Raw genomic sequence first — 14,620 nt, 5'->3', positions numbered from 1 at the left:
AGCCGCAAACTGAGGCCTGCAAACTTAAGGCAGCCGCCTCGAAGGACGACCTTAAAGCCGCTTCCAATCTTCTGTCTTGGGCGTCCTTCCACCGGCAACGTCGTTTTCTTAGTCACCGCAGTGATTAAAGAATCCATGGTAGGCCAAATAAAGGCCTCACGTTCACTTTCAGGCAAAGGATAGAGGTGGGACATAGCCCTAGCCACTTTGAGGCTCGCTTCTGGGACATCCCATTGAGCCGAAATTAAGGTGTGCATGGCATCATGCACGTGGAAGGTTCTAGGCGGGCGCTTCATCCCCAGCATAATGGCAAAGCCAACAGGGGCTGAGGGAGAGACGTCCTCTGGAGAGGAAATCTTCAAATTGCTCATGGCCTGCACTAACAGGTTGGGCAAATCCTCTGAGCGAAAGATCCGTGCTGCAGAGGGGTCATCCGCTCCATCCGAGCGGGAATCCGTCTCCTCCAAGGAATCCCCAAAGGACCGTGGGGAGAACTCAGATACGCTGCCCTCATCTACATCAGAGGAAACAGCGTCCTCTAAGGCCTTGGAATCCACCCGAGGGTGTTTACTTCCGGGGGCCTCAACCCCTTTATCGGACAAGGGAGAAGGGGCAGCGTTTTGCATAAGGAAGGCCTGATGCAGCAGCAAAATAAACTCGGGGGAGAAACCCCCCAGACTGTGCACTTCAGCAGCCTGGGCCACAGCCCTAGACGCACCCTCAACCGGCGCTCGCAAGAGCGGGGGAGAAACATGCTGCGCATCCAAGATGGCGTCCGGCGCGACACTCCGTGAAGGAGCCGCGCGGGAAGAACGGCGCTTAACTTTAGCCGCTTTTCTGCCGTCGCCCAAATGAAGGGCGGCCATGGCATTAACGTCTCCCACCTCAAGGGCGGCCCAAGAAGAAGCCGTCCGAGCAGCGTGGCCGGTCAAGATGGCGGAGGCGAGCAGCGGAGGATGGGCGTTTATGGCGGGAAAAACCGCCGCACCCGAGGAAGAACCGGGACACTGACCGGCCTCCAAACTGACTCCCAACAAGGGCGAATCAGACTTTAAAACCCCCGCATCCCCACTAGACGCGCACACGCGGTCCGGGGAGCGATTCTTTGTGCCCTCGCCCTCCGACGCCATCAGCCACGTGGAGATCAATCAGGGAACCCCCTGCCCGCTACAAAAAGGTAAAAATTACCTGCTTTCCGCTCCGAGCTGTAACGACCTGGTGTCCCAGTGAGTAGCTGCAATAAACGTTTAAATAAACGTCGAAATAAACGCCCTTAAGGACGTCCAAATTTTTTTTTTTTTTTTAAACGGAGCCAGCGGGAGGGGGGAGAAAAGGAGGGACCTGGCACCACCAGGTTTGCACTTGCTCAAGAAGAGCCCTCAACCCCAGGCACTCAACAAAACCTAAAAATTAGGCTTGGAGGCCTAGCCAGAGCTGCTGCTATGTGTGACCACCACCTGCTGAGATAGAGAACATACTGAGGAGTTTCCGGCAGCACATGACCACATATAGGGAGGCAAAAGGATTGCTCTCTATCTCCACCTGCTGGTAGATGGACACAACCCACCAGTCTATGGATTGATCAGCATGATGATATGGAAGGAAGCCATTATTTGCTGGTTCAATGCTAGACAAGAAAGGACTAAGTTGATGAGGAAGACTGCGCGGGTACATGGCTTATCAGGCCTGTTAGTGAATTCTCTACCTTCCTTTGAATGTTTATTGCTGTACTGAAAACCCATCACAAACCATGTGACCATACATTTAAAAAATAAAATTGTGTTAAGAGTGCTTGAAGGATCATGGATTTAAGACCAGGAGGGCCTAATCTCTGGCTCCTTCTTAAAGGTGGTACAATATTCGAGGTGCGGTCACACCATTGGCCAATACAAAGGCATTATAATGTCCTCATTTTTGTTTTCTATTCCTTTCCTAATAATACCTAACATTCTATTTGCTTTCTTAGCTGCCGCTGCACACTGAACAGAAGGTTTCAACCTATCAACGACAACGCCTAGATCCCTTTCCAGGTCGATGACTCCTAATGTGGAACCTTGCATTACATATAATTTGGGTTCCTCTTTCCCACATGCATCACTTTGCACTTGCTCACATTAAACATCATCTGCCATTTAGATGCCATGCCCAGTCTCCCAGTCTCGTAAGGTCCTCTTGTAATTTTTCACAATCTTCTTGCGATGACAACTTTGAATAACTTTGTCATCATAATTACCTCACTAGTTACTCCCATCGCTAGATCATTTATAAATATGTTAAAAAGCAGCAGTCCCAGCACAGACTCCTAGGGAACCCCACTATCTACCCTTCTCCATTGAGAATACTGACCATTTAACCCTACTCTGTTTTCTATCTTTTAACCAGTTTTTAATCCACAATAGGACACTACCTCCTATCCCATGACTCTCCAATTTCCTCTGGAGTCTTTCATGAGGTACTTTGTAAAACGCCTTCTGAAAATCCAGATACACAATATTGACCGGCTCGCCTCGCCTTTATTGACACGTTTGTTCACCCCTTCAAAGAAATGTAATAGATTGGTAGGAGGATTTCCCTTTACTAAAATCCATGTTGGCTTTGTCTCATTAATCCATGCTTTTCAATATGCTCTGTAATTTTGTTCTTTATAATAGTCTAAACTTTTTGGCCCAGCACTGACATCAGGCTCCGTATCTCCTCTGGAACCTTTTTAAAAAAGTCAGTGTTACACTGGCCACCCTCCAATCTTCCGGTAGCATGCTCGATTTTAAAGGTAAATTACATATTACAATAGCTCTGCAAGTTCATTTTTCAATTCTGCCAGTACTCTGGGATAGATATCGTGTACAGGAGATTTGCTACTGTTCCGTTTGTCAAATTGAGCCATTATGTCCCTCCAGGTTTATAGAGATTTGAATACCATTTCTGGCACCAGTATCTCTCCTATGTCTTCCTCGGTGAAGACCAAAGCAAAGAATTTATTTAATCTCTCCGCTATGGCTTTGTCTTCCCTGATTGCCCCGTTTACCCCTTGGTCATCTAGTGATCCAATAAATTCTTTTGCTAGCTTCTTGTGTTTAATATACCCCCAAAAAACCCTAACACACAAACACACACATTTGTGCTTTTGCCTCCAACACAATCTTTTTTTTCAAAGTCCCTCTTTGCCTTCCTTATCAGCGCTTTGCATGTGACTTGACATTCCTTATGCTGTTTCTTATTTTCATTTGGTTCCTTTTTTCCATATTCTGAAGGATTTTCTTTTAGCTCTAATAGCTTCCTTCACCTCACTTTTTAACCATGCCAGCCAGCTGTCATTTGGTCTTCAATCCTCTTTTTTTTAAACACACAGAATATATCTGGCCTGGACTTTCAGGATGGTATTTTTGAACAGCATCCATGCCTGAAGTAAATTTTTGAGCTTCACAGCTGCTCTTCTAATTTTTTTTCACTGTTTTCTCATTTTATCATAGTCTCCTTTTTGAAAGTTAGATGCTAACATATTGGATTTCCTGTGTACTTACTCCAAAGCCGATATCACAAATCTGATCATATTATGATCACTATTATCAAGCGACCCATCAGTATTACCTCCTGCGCCCTATCATGTGCTCCAATAAGGACTAATTCTAGAATTTTTTATTCTCTTGTTGGCTAATGTACTAGCTGCTCCATAAAGCAGTCCTTGATTTCGTCAAGGAAATTTACCTCCCTAGCATGTCCTGATGTTACAGTCAATATCGGGGTAAATCACCCTTCATTATTGTGTTGCCCAGTTTTTTTAGCCTCCTTAATATCTGATAACATTTCTACATCCATCTGTTCATCCTGGCCAGGTGGGAGATAGTACACTTCTATCACTAACCCTTTCCCCTTTACACGTGGAATTTCAATCCATAGGGATTCCAAGATGTTTTGTTTCCTGCAGAATTTTCAATCTAATAGATTCAAGGCCCTCTAACATACAATGCTACCCCTCCACCAATTTGATCCACCCTATCATTGCGATATAATTTGTACAATGGTATGACAGTATCCCACTGATTATCCTCCTTCCACCAGGTCTCAGAGATGCCCATTATATGTAATATATTCTAACTGTCCTATCTTATTTCTTAGGCTTCTGGCTTACCCCTATAGACATTTCAAAGTATGAGATCCTTTTACTAAGGAGCGCTGAAAAATGGCCTGTGGTAGTGTAGGCATGCGTTTTGGGCATGCATTTTTCAGCGCATCTACAAAAAATGTCTTAAAAATTTTTGACAAAAATGGATGTGCGGCAAAATGAAAATTGCCGTGCATCCATTTTGGATGAGACCTTACCACCAGCCATTGACCTAGAGGTAAAGTCTCATGCAGTAACCGGTCAGTAATGACCTATGCGTGTTAAATGCCACTTGGTGCACCAATACACACGTCTGAAAATGAAAATTATTTTTCGGCCGTACGCCAAAAATGAAATTACGGCAAGAGCCACGTGGTAGCCTGGAAGTAACTCCATTCTGGAACGCGTAGACACTTACATGGCTTAGTTTGTTGTTCCTATTTACATCTCGCTCGGTAGTTGACAGTCTTAATTTGCAATATTTTGTCTGATTTTTATTTAAGTGCACCTGATCTACTATGGCCTCTTTTGCAACCTCGCTATCGGGATATCCTATCTTCCCTGTTTTGGTGATATCTTTGAAAGATACCTTGTTCCAAACCATGTGTTTTTGAACAACTGTTGACCTTCCCCCAGATTCTAGGTTAAAAGCTGCTCCATCTCTTTTTAAATGCTGATGCCAGAAGACCGCACCTCCTATAATATTAAAGCAGGGAGTGTTTCTCCAATACCAAAAGAAGTGAGGAACATCGGGCAACCAATGATTAAGTATATGTTTCCTCCCCCCCCCCCCAATGCATAGGCTTTGCTAAGAAATAAATGAGAAACTTTGTCAGTAAGCTTCCCACTTAGCCAACAGAACTCCCTTCTAAGAAAAAACTATATGCTGGCCAAAAATAGTCCAAGTATCTATGAATTGTCTTCCAAAAAGCCTGGATACCACTGCATCTCCAGAAAGCATGAGAAAGTATTGTCCCCCTGCTGACATTTTGAACATTGTGAAATTAGGCCTTAGAGGCCTATAACTGTGTTATATATGCTCTATAAAATTGACTCTGGCACTAAAAATCTGCTTTGGGATTTGTTTTTGTTAATCTTTATTGCTTTTTGTCCGTTTGGATCACCCTCTCTATATATATTGTAGACTTGAGGGGCACAGACTCAAGCGGTAGAATGCTTTTTCATCTGCAAGAGAGTAATAATGATACCGTCTACATAGCCTTAGTACCTCAAAATGTGATCTCTCAATGGCCAGGATGCAAGGCAAAAGCGAGACAGATCGCCCATGATTACTGGTCCTTGCCAATGAGCCCTCTTCTCCTGAGGCAATTTCAAGTTTACCCTTATCTGCAACCAAACCAGATCTGTATACCATGGATGCCTTGGCCTGTCCTGCGCTACCAGGATCACCAACCCGAGATGAGATGCTATGTTTTGTGACACATAGCCAAACAGCGGCCATGAAGGAAAAGAAATAACATGCCTGCTAGTGGCCTCTGCTGAAAAAGGTTTCCAGTTTTGCCAATCCCAGTTTTTTTCTTTGGCATTCTGACCACATGCCATCAAGCCAACTTCCAGAATTCTCCACAAGTTAATCACAGCAAAGGCCACTCTTGACAACTCATTCTCCTGGGTCTAATGTGTGCTTGCTCAAAAAATGCGCTTGCATATTTTCAGTTCCTTCAATGTGTGCTAATATCTGAAGATGGTGTTCAGCCAATTGACATAACATGGTGGCTTCTCTGGCCACTCCTGACTACTCTTTTCTCCATGAGAATTAACATAAGCCACTGCTGTGGCATTGCTGGAAAAAGAAGTAGACTGCCTTCCCTGGACCAAAGGTTGAAAGGCTTCAAGTTCCCTGGATAGCTGACATGTGGCTTTAATTTTCATCCTAGAGCCACCCGCTTCAGATATGTGCCCCCAACCACCACCACAACCAAAAAAACCTGCATCTGTTGTGATCATCCTCCAAGTGCTTGCAAACTCAAATTAATTTCAAGCTGGCTCTGTCTCCTGCCAACCATGGGGATCGAATATTCTGAGAGTGAGGCAACCAAAGACTCAGATGCCTGCAGGGGCTGCATATCAGCCTGAGCCCAGCACTGCATATAATCCCAGGCCCGAGGTGCTTTCTATTCTATAAGGCAGTGCTTCTCAATCCAATGCTTGGAGCACACCTATCCAGTCGGGTTTTCAGGATATCCATAATAAATATGCATAGATGTGTTTTCAGGATGTCCATAATGAATATGCATGGGATACTGCATGCAAATCTATTATGAGTATTCATTGTGGACATCCTGAAAACCCAACTGGCTGAATGTGCCTTAAGGAGTGGGTTGAGAAGCGCTGCTATAAGAACATAACATTGAGAATGAAGTTTATGGATCCTCTGCCAGGCAAGAACAATTTACCAGGGTAGGTATCCAACAAAGCACCCAAATATTTTATGCACTGAGAGGGCTCAAATTTGCTTACGAGATTATCCATCCTAGGGAATGTAGAACTATACTACCCATGCAGTTGCCTGATGACGCTCCTGCTCCATCTGTTTTGATAAGCCATTCGGAAATAAGGAAATGGGCTGGAGTGCTTAAAGAACAGGATCTCCTTCTACCCATCTCCAAGGTTACTAAGGTCCATACTCTCTCCAAAGGGTATCACACAATGTGACACTCACCAGTGAAACAAAAAAGTGGGGAACACAGGATGACTCTTCAGAAACACCAAAAAGTGAAAGAAAATAAGGAAAATGTTTCTTCCCCAAAGAGCAATATGCAGGAGCAAACAAAATGGAGGAAAAAAAAAAAAAAAAAAACAGACCTCAGCTGGCTGTGATATTAAATAAGTGTTTGCTATTCACATCAATGGACACAGATACTTCTCTCTTTTAAACATCTTTAATTTTCAAATTCAGTGCTCTCTCATGCAAAAATAACGTTGACACAATTCACCCATGTATTTTATTGATTGAGCATCTTATACTTTTTAATTTTCTTGTACATTTTGCATACAATCACTACTTAGCTTTAGCTTCCGCAAAAGGAGCTAAGTAATGTTTTTATGCAAGATAAATATACAAGAAAAATTAAAGTATAAGAAGTGCAATCACTAAAATACATGGGTGGATTGTATCAACATTATTTTTGCATAAGACAGCACTGAATTTGAAAACTGTTAAGGACGTTTAAAAGGAAAATGGAGGTTTTTGGCCAATGATAGCATCTATGTTCATTGATGTGAATAGCAAACACTTTTCACAATATCACAGCCAGCTGAGGTCTTTTTTCCTCTGTTTTGTTTGCTCCTCCTGCATACTGTTCTTTCAGAAAAAAACATTTTCCTTATTTTCTTTCACCTCTTTTTGGTGTGGTATGTGTACATTGAAGTGATTACGCTTCAGAAACAAACCATGGAACCACAACTTAATCAGTCTTTATGTATTGGGTGAATATTTTTACTGCTGTAATTGTTTGTTGCCCATGATGAACTTAATCCTATTGTACACTGCCTTGGGTGAATTTTTTCAAAAAGACAGTATATAAATCCTAATAAAATATGAGTTTCTCTCTGTGCCGAGCTGCCACCACTACCACCATGATATTTGAGAATATCCAAGGAGCTGTAGCCAGCCCAAAGGACAAGACCTGAAACTGGTAGTGATGGCCCCAGATACTAATGTGCAAATACACTTGTTTGACCGAGAGCAGTGAGAAACTTGCTTGCACTGCCAAAAATGACTATATGACTCCATCCTGAAAGAGGGGGGGGGGAGAAGGGGAACCAACAGAAGAGCAGCACAGTTTACATCTTTCAAAATCAACAACCTTCTTGCTTTAGAACTAAAAATATATAAAAAAAGGGGTTATCAGCCCCATCCTCTCTTCTGCACCAGCTCAGGAATAACTGTCCCTAGAGACAATAGCCTTCCCAATGTAGAAAACCACCACCTGTTTTGGCCAGCAAATTAGAGAGACCAAGGAGGGTCTACGAGGCTGTGGGAAAATTCATTGTATCCTGTCTTCACTACACTCAGACTCTACTGGTCCAAAGCAATCTGGGCCCACCTCCTTGGACATATATACAGACAACTGATCTCTCCTTCCATCGAGGGTATATCCCCAGCTTGCCATTATGGACTTCTGTCAAAGCAAAAGGGCAAAGACCTGTTTCTGTAGACTTAGGCACTATGAACCAGCTGTTCTGCCTGGTCTAACACCTTGCTTCTGAATATTGCTTGTTCTTGCAGCACTCTGTGGTCTGTCCTTCTGCCTGAGCGCTTGCTAGTTCCAGACCTTTTATGATCTTTTCTAGATCCTCTCAAAACAAACAACTTCCCCACTAAAAGGAAGTCTGCTAAAGTGAGTTTAAGGCTGTATTTTCTGATCAATTACACAACCACAGGAGTCAAGTGGAAACTACCAACATATACCTAGCTGAGGCCCTGATGCAATCGTACAAAATATCATCCACGTAAGTCAAACCAGATTACAGGTAAGCCACTTGCTTTGGATTCTCACCCTCCAAAATGGCTCCTGCCCACTGAATCCATCCAGCGTAAGCATGCTCTAGACCAGTGATGGCGAACTTTTCAGAGACTGAGTGCCCAAACAGCTACCCAAAATCTAATTATTTATCGCAAAGTGCCATTCCCCCCTCCCTCCCCCCTAGTTCCACAGGGTCCCCTCCCTCCCTCCGAATTTTAAAGGTCATCTCTTGACTTACCTCGTCGGGGACGGGTTACGGCGGCCGGCAGCAGCGCTAAAATGCATGCAGGCTCGGCCCTTCTCTCTGGTCCCGCCCTTGCGGAAACAGGAAATGAGGGCGGGACCAGAGCTCAGAGAAAGAGAAAAGGGCTGAGCCTGCACGCATTTTAGCGCTGCTGCCGGCCACCGTAATCCGTCCCCGACGAGGTAAGTCAAGAGATGACTTTTAAAATTCGGAGGGAGAGGGCCAGGAACTCGAAGGGAGGGACGACAACTCTAACTCGGAGGGAGAGGCGATGGGAGACCCTGGAACTGGGAGGCGACTCTGGCTGAGGCGACAGCACGCATGTCATAGGTTCGCCATCACTGCTCTAGACAAACTGCCACACTCTACTAGCTGCAGACCCAATGCATCCACTTCAAAGTCTTATCTGAGCATAGATTCCTTTTTGCAATCTTGTATATCCTTCATGGCCATACCACCTTCTACTGGTATAGTTGTTTTCTTGGTGACAGCTGTCACTCAGTCTGTCAACCTTTGGTAACTTCAATTTCTCCTTCTCCTCAGAGAGAGGATAAAGCTTATCCATGGATCTTAAAGAATAAGCTAGCCCTTTACACAACTTTGAGACCTCTAAGGTCCTCTCAAGGAGCATTACTATCTGTAATCTCATCAAAACAAGTTGTATAATGCGATACTCTTGCCCATTCTGTCTAGGGCCTTGAAAATCACAGTTTTAAATTTAGCCCTCTAAAGTATTGGTAGCCAGTGCAGTTTTTGCAGGAAGGATGTGATGTGGTCATGCCACTTGCGGAATTCTGAATTAGTTGGAGCTAATGCAAACTCTTTGGTTTGACCAGTGTACAGGGCATTAAAGTAGTCTAGTACCAACGTTATCATGGCATAGGCCACTGTGGTCAGACTCAAATATATAGACAGAAATTTCATAGCTGCCGCTGTGAAAGCTCTTCACACTACCTGTTAACATTACATTCAGACATTCTTTTTGAGGTTTTTATTCTTCGAGACAGCGTGGACCAACTAAATCCTCAGGTGTGCTACTGAACAAAATTACTTACAACATAGACAGATCTGTTTTTGATTGCAGTTTTGTATTGGTCATTGGCTTCAGGCAGAGGTTGCTTAGGAGATCTCCTTATTTTAGATTTATCCTCGTGGACCTCCAGAAGACCAGTCTTCGATTTTCCTAATGCTTCTGTTATTACACCAAAGTCTGTAGTCAAGCGACTTAATCTGGAAAGATCAATGGAGATAATGCTCATCAGGTCTATACTTTTAATATATAAATACCATAAACTGCATCAAAGAGAAAATGATGAACGAACCATGACAAACAAAGATAAATGGGATGAGCAAAGAGGCAGCATTCAAAATAACACAGCTAAAAAGGCAGGCAAAATTATGTACAAAAAAAAAAGGGGGGGGGGCAAAGAGCATGGTTCAAAAGAACAGCAGCACAGGGGAAAAGATTGTATAACTGATAAAAAGTAAGACAAAACCTTCCTTAGATACGCAGTGGAACCCCGATATATCACTATGATTGGAATCCATAAAATATTGCATTAAACGCGGGGTTGCGTTATAGCAAGGTCATTAAAAAATGACCACAATTGAACACTGATCTGTTGCAAAAGGAGCTACATGTTTAAAAAAAAAAAAAAGGGGGGGGGGGATCTTTAACAGTAATAGAGGAAGAGAGACACTATACATAATCCTTACTCAACTCATTCTAAAATCATAGCTTGCAATACCAAACTGTCACTGGAGTACAAAAAACTTGGGGGATAAGTCTCAGAACTTACTCCAGTCCTGTGTTATCAGAAAAATATTGGTAGGATTAACGAGGGTAGGTTAGCTTCATAGGCATAAAAAAAAAATAAAAATAAAAAACTTGAGAAATTTGTTAAAGCTCCTATGAAACCAGCTTTCATGGGTCTCCCCCCCCCCCCAAAAAAAAAAACCCCAAACGTGATGGTAATATAAAATTTGACTTAGCTTTAGCATTCATGCGACTCTGCTTCCACTTGCAACACACACGAACTGTGGCCAAAGTTTCAAGGAGAGAAGCTCTGATAGTAGAACATTTGCCTTCAAAAGAGAGCATAAGTTTTTCTCTTTACAAGCATGTGCAATAGAACAAGTGAGAACAGATGAATCGTCAAAATTTTTATTGCAGCGGGAACTATTTTGGATCTTTAAACTGCAAACAGAAGATCCGAAGTGTCTGAATACAAAAATAGACTGGAAGAGCTTACTGTAATAGAGCTAAGTACATGCTGTTTTGTTCAACATTTCAGCCCGTTTGCAATTGAATGCTGGCAAGTACTTGTTTGCTAATCAATAAGAAATAGGACAGTATTTCATGGAATATATTACACATCACTTTTTTTTTTTTTTTTCTCACATTGTTTTGACTTTTTGTAACATCATGTTTTGTAGACATATGGTTTGCATCTTGACAGTCTGTTTGGCGAAACTTTGGTCACAGTCTGTGTCAAATGAATACTAAAGCCAAGTCAAATATTAGCATCACGTTTTTTTTGGGACCCATGAAAGCTGGTTTCATAGGAGGTTTAACAAATTTCTCAAGGGGATTTTTATGCCTATGAAGCTAACCTACAGAAGAGGAGGAAGTTCCGAGGCTTTTTCCCCTTTGAGTTTTTTGTACTCCAGTGACAGTTTTATATTTGAAAGTATTGCGAGCTATGTTTTAGAAAGAGTTGAGCAAGGATTGTGTATTAAAAAAAAGAAAGACATGATTGCGTTATGTGGATTCATGCTATTGTGGGGTGCTTTATATCAGGGTTCCACTGTACAATGGTGTTGGGGGGGGGGGGGGGGGGGGGGAGAAAAATAAGGGCTAAGTAACCAAAAAAGATAAAAGGACTTCACAAAGGAGGAAGACCAGCAAAAATATGTGCTCTCTGCTAAGGGTTTATAGAAGGAAAAGTACAGGACGGCATTAACAATGTGAAATAAATTACAATCCAAAATTAAGAGAAGGGCAGTACAGACAATGTCATAGACAAACAACTCGCGATACTAGAGATGAACATGAATGCTGAGACAACACCCTTTACAGATAAAATTCAGCTGCCAATGTTAAAAAGAAAAAACAAAAAAACAAAAACCCACCACCAAGACTTCAAAAACAGAAAATTTACAGAAGACTACCAAAGTTAGACATTCCATTTGCAATGTAATAAATCATAATGCTATTTATTGTTAATTAGAGGTGTGCACAGGGATTGTCAATCATGAGACATGAGGATCGCCTGGTCACTTGCCTGCCTGGTGCAAAGATGGTGGACCAGACGCATCACTTAGATAAGATTTTAGATAGTGCTGGAGGAGCCTGATGTCTTGGTATATATAGGTACCAATGACATAGGAAAATGTGGGAGAGAGATTCTGAAAGTCAAATTTAGGCTCGGGTAGAAAGCTGAAATCCAGATTCTCCAGGGTAGCATTTTTGGACATGCTCCCCGTAAAGGACCCAAGAGGGAGGCAGAGCTCCGCTGTCTTAATGCGTGGTTGAGATAATAGTGCAAGAGCGAGGTATTTAGATTTGTTAGGAACAGGACAACATTCTGGGGAAGGAGGAGCTCCACCTTAATCAGGCTGATGGCGCTAACATTTAAAAGAGATAGAACTACTTTTAAACTAAAATGGGGGGCAAATCCCACAGTCACCCAGGAGCACATGGTTCGGTGTGGAGTATCCTCAAAAGATACTACTGAAAGGATCTTCAGGGAATCTCAATAGAGAGATTTCAATAAATGGTGAAAGAAAGCCAGGAGTGTTAAATGGGAGAGCAGAATAAAGAATGCAAATTATCCCCGTCAAATTCAAAGCAGCTTGCAGATGCTATGAAAAAACACAATTTGAAGTGCCCATATACAAACACTAGAAGCCTAAAAAATAAGATGGCAGAGTTGAAAGTATATAGCACTAAATGAAGAGATAGATATAATAGGCATCTCAGAGACTTGGTGGAAGGACGACAAATCAATAGGACACTATCAGGGTCCCTATCAAAATAAATATTTTACATGAAACAGATAGCAAAGTGGAATCCTCGTGGATAGAAATTCCATGTGTGAAGGAAAAGAGTACACTGGTAGAGCTGTACTACCGTCTGCCATGACAGAATGGACAGATGAACAAAATGTTTATAGAAATTAGGAAAACTGGCATTATAATAATGGGTGATTTCAATGACCTCTTTGCAAGAAAAATAAAATAGGATTAGACATGAAAGATCATACAGAACTCAAGAAAAAATAAATAAAATCAACTCTCTATTCAGGGTACCTCCTACTGCCACACAATCCCAAAATATGTGGAGAAAAATGTACCTCAGAAGTAACAGGGCTTTAAAACATACAGCCACAGCTGACAGTAATGAAAAGCTCCCCTTTGATCACTAGTCAAAGACAAACTCCACAAGTAAAATAGATATTCTAGATTGCAAACAGCAGTCAGAACCATCACATGAATAGGCAATAATAATTCCAGTCAGTGAAAGTTTTCAGCAATATATTCCAACATGCAGCTAAAAAAGCAACTTCCAAAATATCTGAATGCTGAAAAACAAAATATAGAAATTCCCACAGGAGATTCCTGTTTCACCGATACGGAATCCTGAGGGGAAATGGCTGCGTTTATTTTTTAAACCACATGTGCTATTGAATAAATCTTATTGATACCATTCACTTTTTGCAATCTTTAGATTCGGTTTGGATGGAGACTGATTCCGTTTTGCTGGTGACGCTTGATGTTTGAGTTACATACTAACATACCTCAACAAGAAGCAATGCAGGTTGTTCATGATGTATTATTTTCAGCTCCTTGTCCTCATTTAGTTCCTACTGGTATCTTTAAATTTGGTTCACCTGGCCATGTCATAATTTGGTGGAAAATTTTACATGCAAAAAAAGGGGATAGCTATGGGTTTATCTTTTGCCCCCTCGATAGCAAATTTATTCATGGGCCTGGTTTGAAGATACATGGATTTACACTTCTACTTGTGGTCATCATGTATTGCATTGGTTGCGATACATGAATGATTTTTTTTTTTTTATTTAGACTGGTCCAGAATTGAATCTGTGCCATCCAACTATTAAGTTTGAAGCCCATTATGATTATCATTCTATTTCTTTTCTGGATGTTAAGAGTGTCTTTTGCACAGGATACATTTAGTACTACGGTCTCTCTCAAGCCTACGGATCGGAATACAGTATTACATTAATGAGTATGCAGCCACGTCATCTCGGTTGGGGATTCCTTTTTCCCAGTTTTTACAGTACAGGCGCATCTGTTCCTCTATACAAGTATTTAAAAAACAAGCTTTAGGGTTGATGGACAGATTTCAAGATCAGGGTTATCTGCAAAATGTGGTTAAGCAAGCTGCTAAACGAGCATTTTTCAATCACAGAGAACAATTGCTAATTGGATATAGACCTGAACAGACAATATATTGACTTTTGTGATGCAATATAATGTGCATATTGCATAATAGAACGCATTATTAAGAACCATTTGGGACTTTTGTCTGTGCATGCTTCTTTTCAATGATTACATATAGTATACACATACTTCCAACTTGAATGACCAACTGTGTACTACAAAGTGTGGAACAGAGAGGGATTAGGGCAGCAGAATGGGGGTTCTAGCAAAAAAATGTGGTCATTGCTCTGTTTGTGCTTTAATGACCGAAGCTTTGATTTTTACAGATACTAACACTGGTGTTATTATTACATTAAGATCAGTGACATCTTGTACTTC

General features: G+C 41.9%; 1 protein-coding gene across 4 annotated transcripts in view; it reads right to left on the bottom strand.

The window, feature by feature from the left end:
- Positions 1-14,620, bottom strand: part of SSB (small RNA binding exonuclease protection factor La) — an 85,552-nt gene that overhangs the window by 48,425 nt on the left and 22,507 nt on the right. For all 4 annotated transcript variants that reach the window (XM_030208914.1, XM_030208913.1, XM_030208916.1 and 1 more), the window contains one exon: positions 9,892-10,066. In XM_030208914.1, coding sequence (XP_030064774.1) covers positions 9,892-10,066 — 175 coding nt within the window. The remainder of the gene's footprint in view (positions 1-9,891; positions 10,067-14,620) is intronic.

This window comes from Microcaecilia unicolor, chromosome 7 (genome assembly GCF_901765095.1).
Source record: "Microcaecilia unicolor chromosome 7, aMicUni1.1, whole genome shotgun sequence".
Taxonomy (NCBI): Eukaryota; Metazoa; Chordata; class Amphibia; order Gymnophiona; family Siphonopidae; genus Microcaecilia; species Microcaecilia unicolor.
Note: the sequence above shows the minus strand (reverse complement) of the source record. Positions and strands in the feature narration are given on the sequence as shown.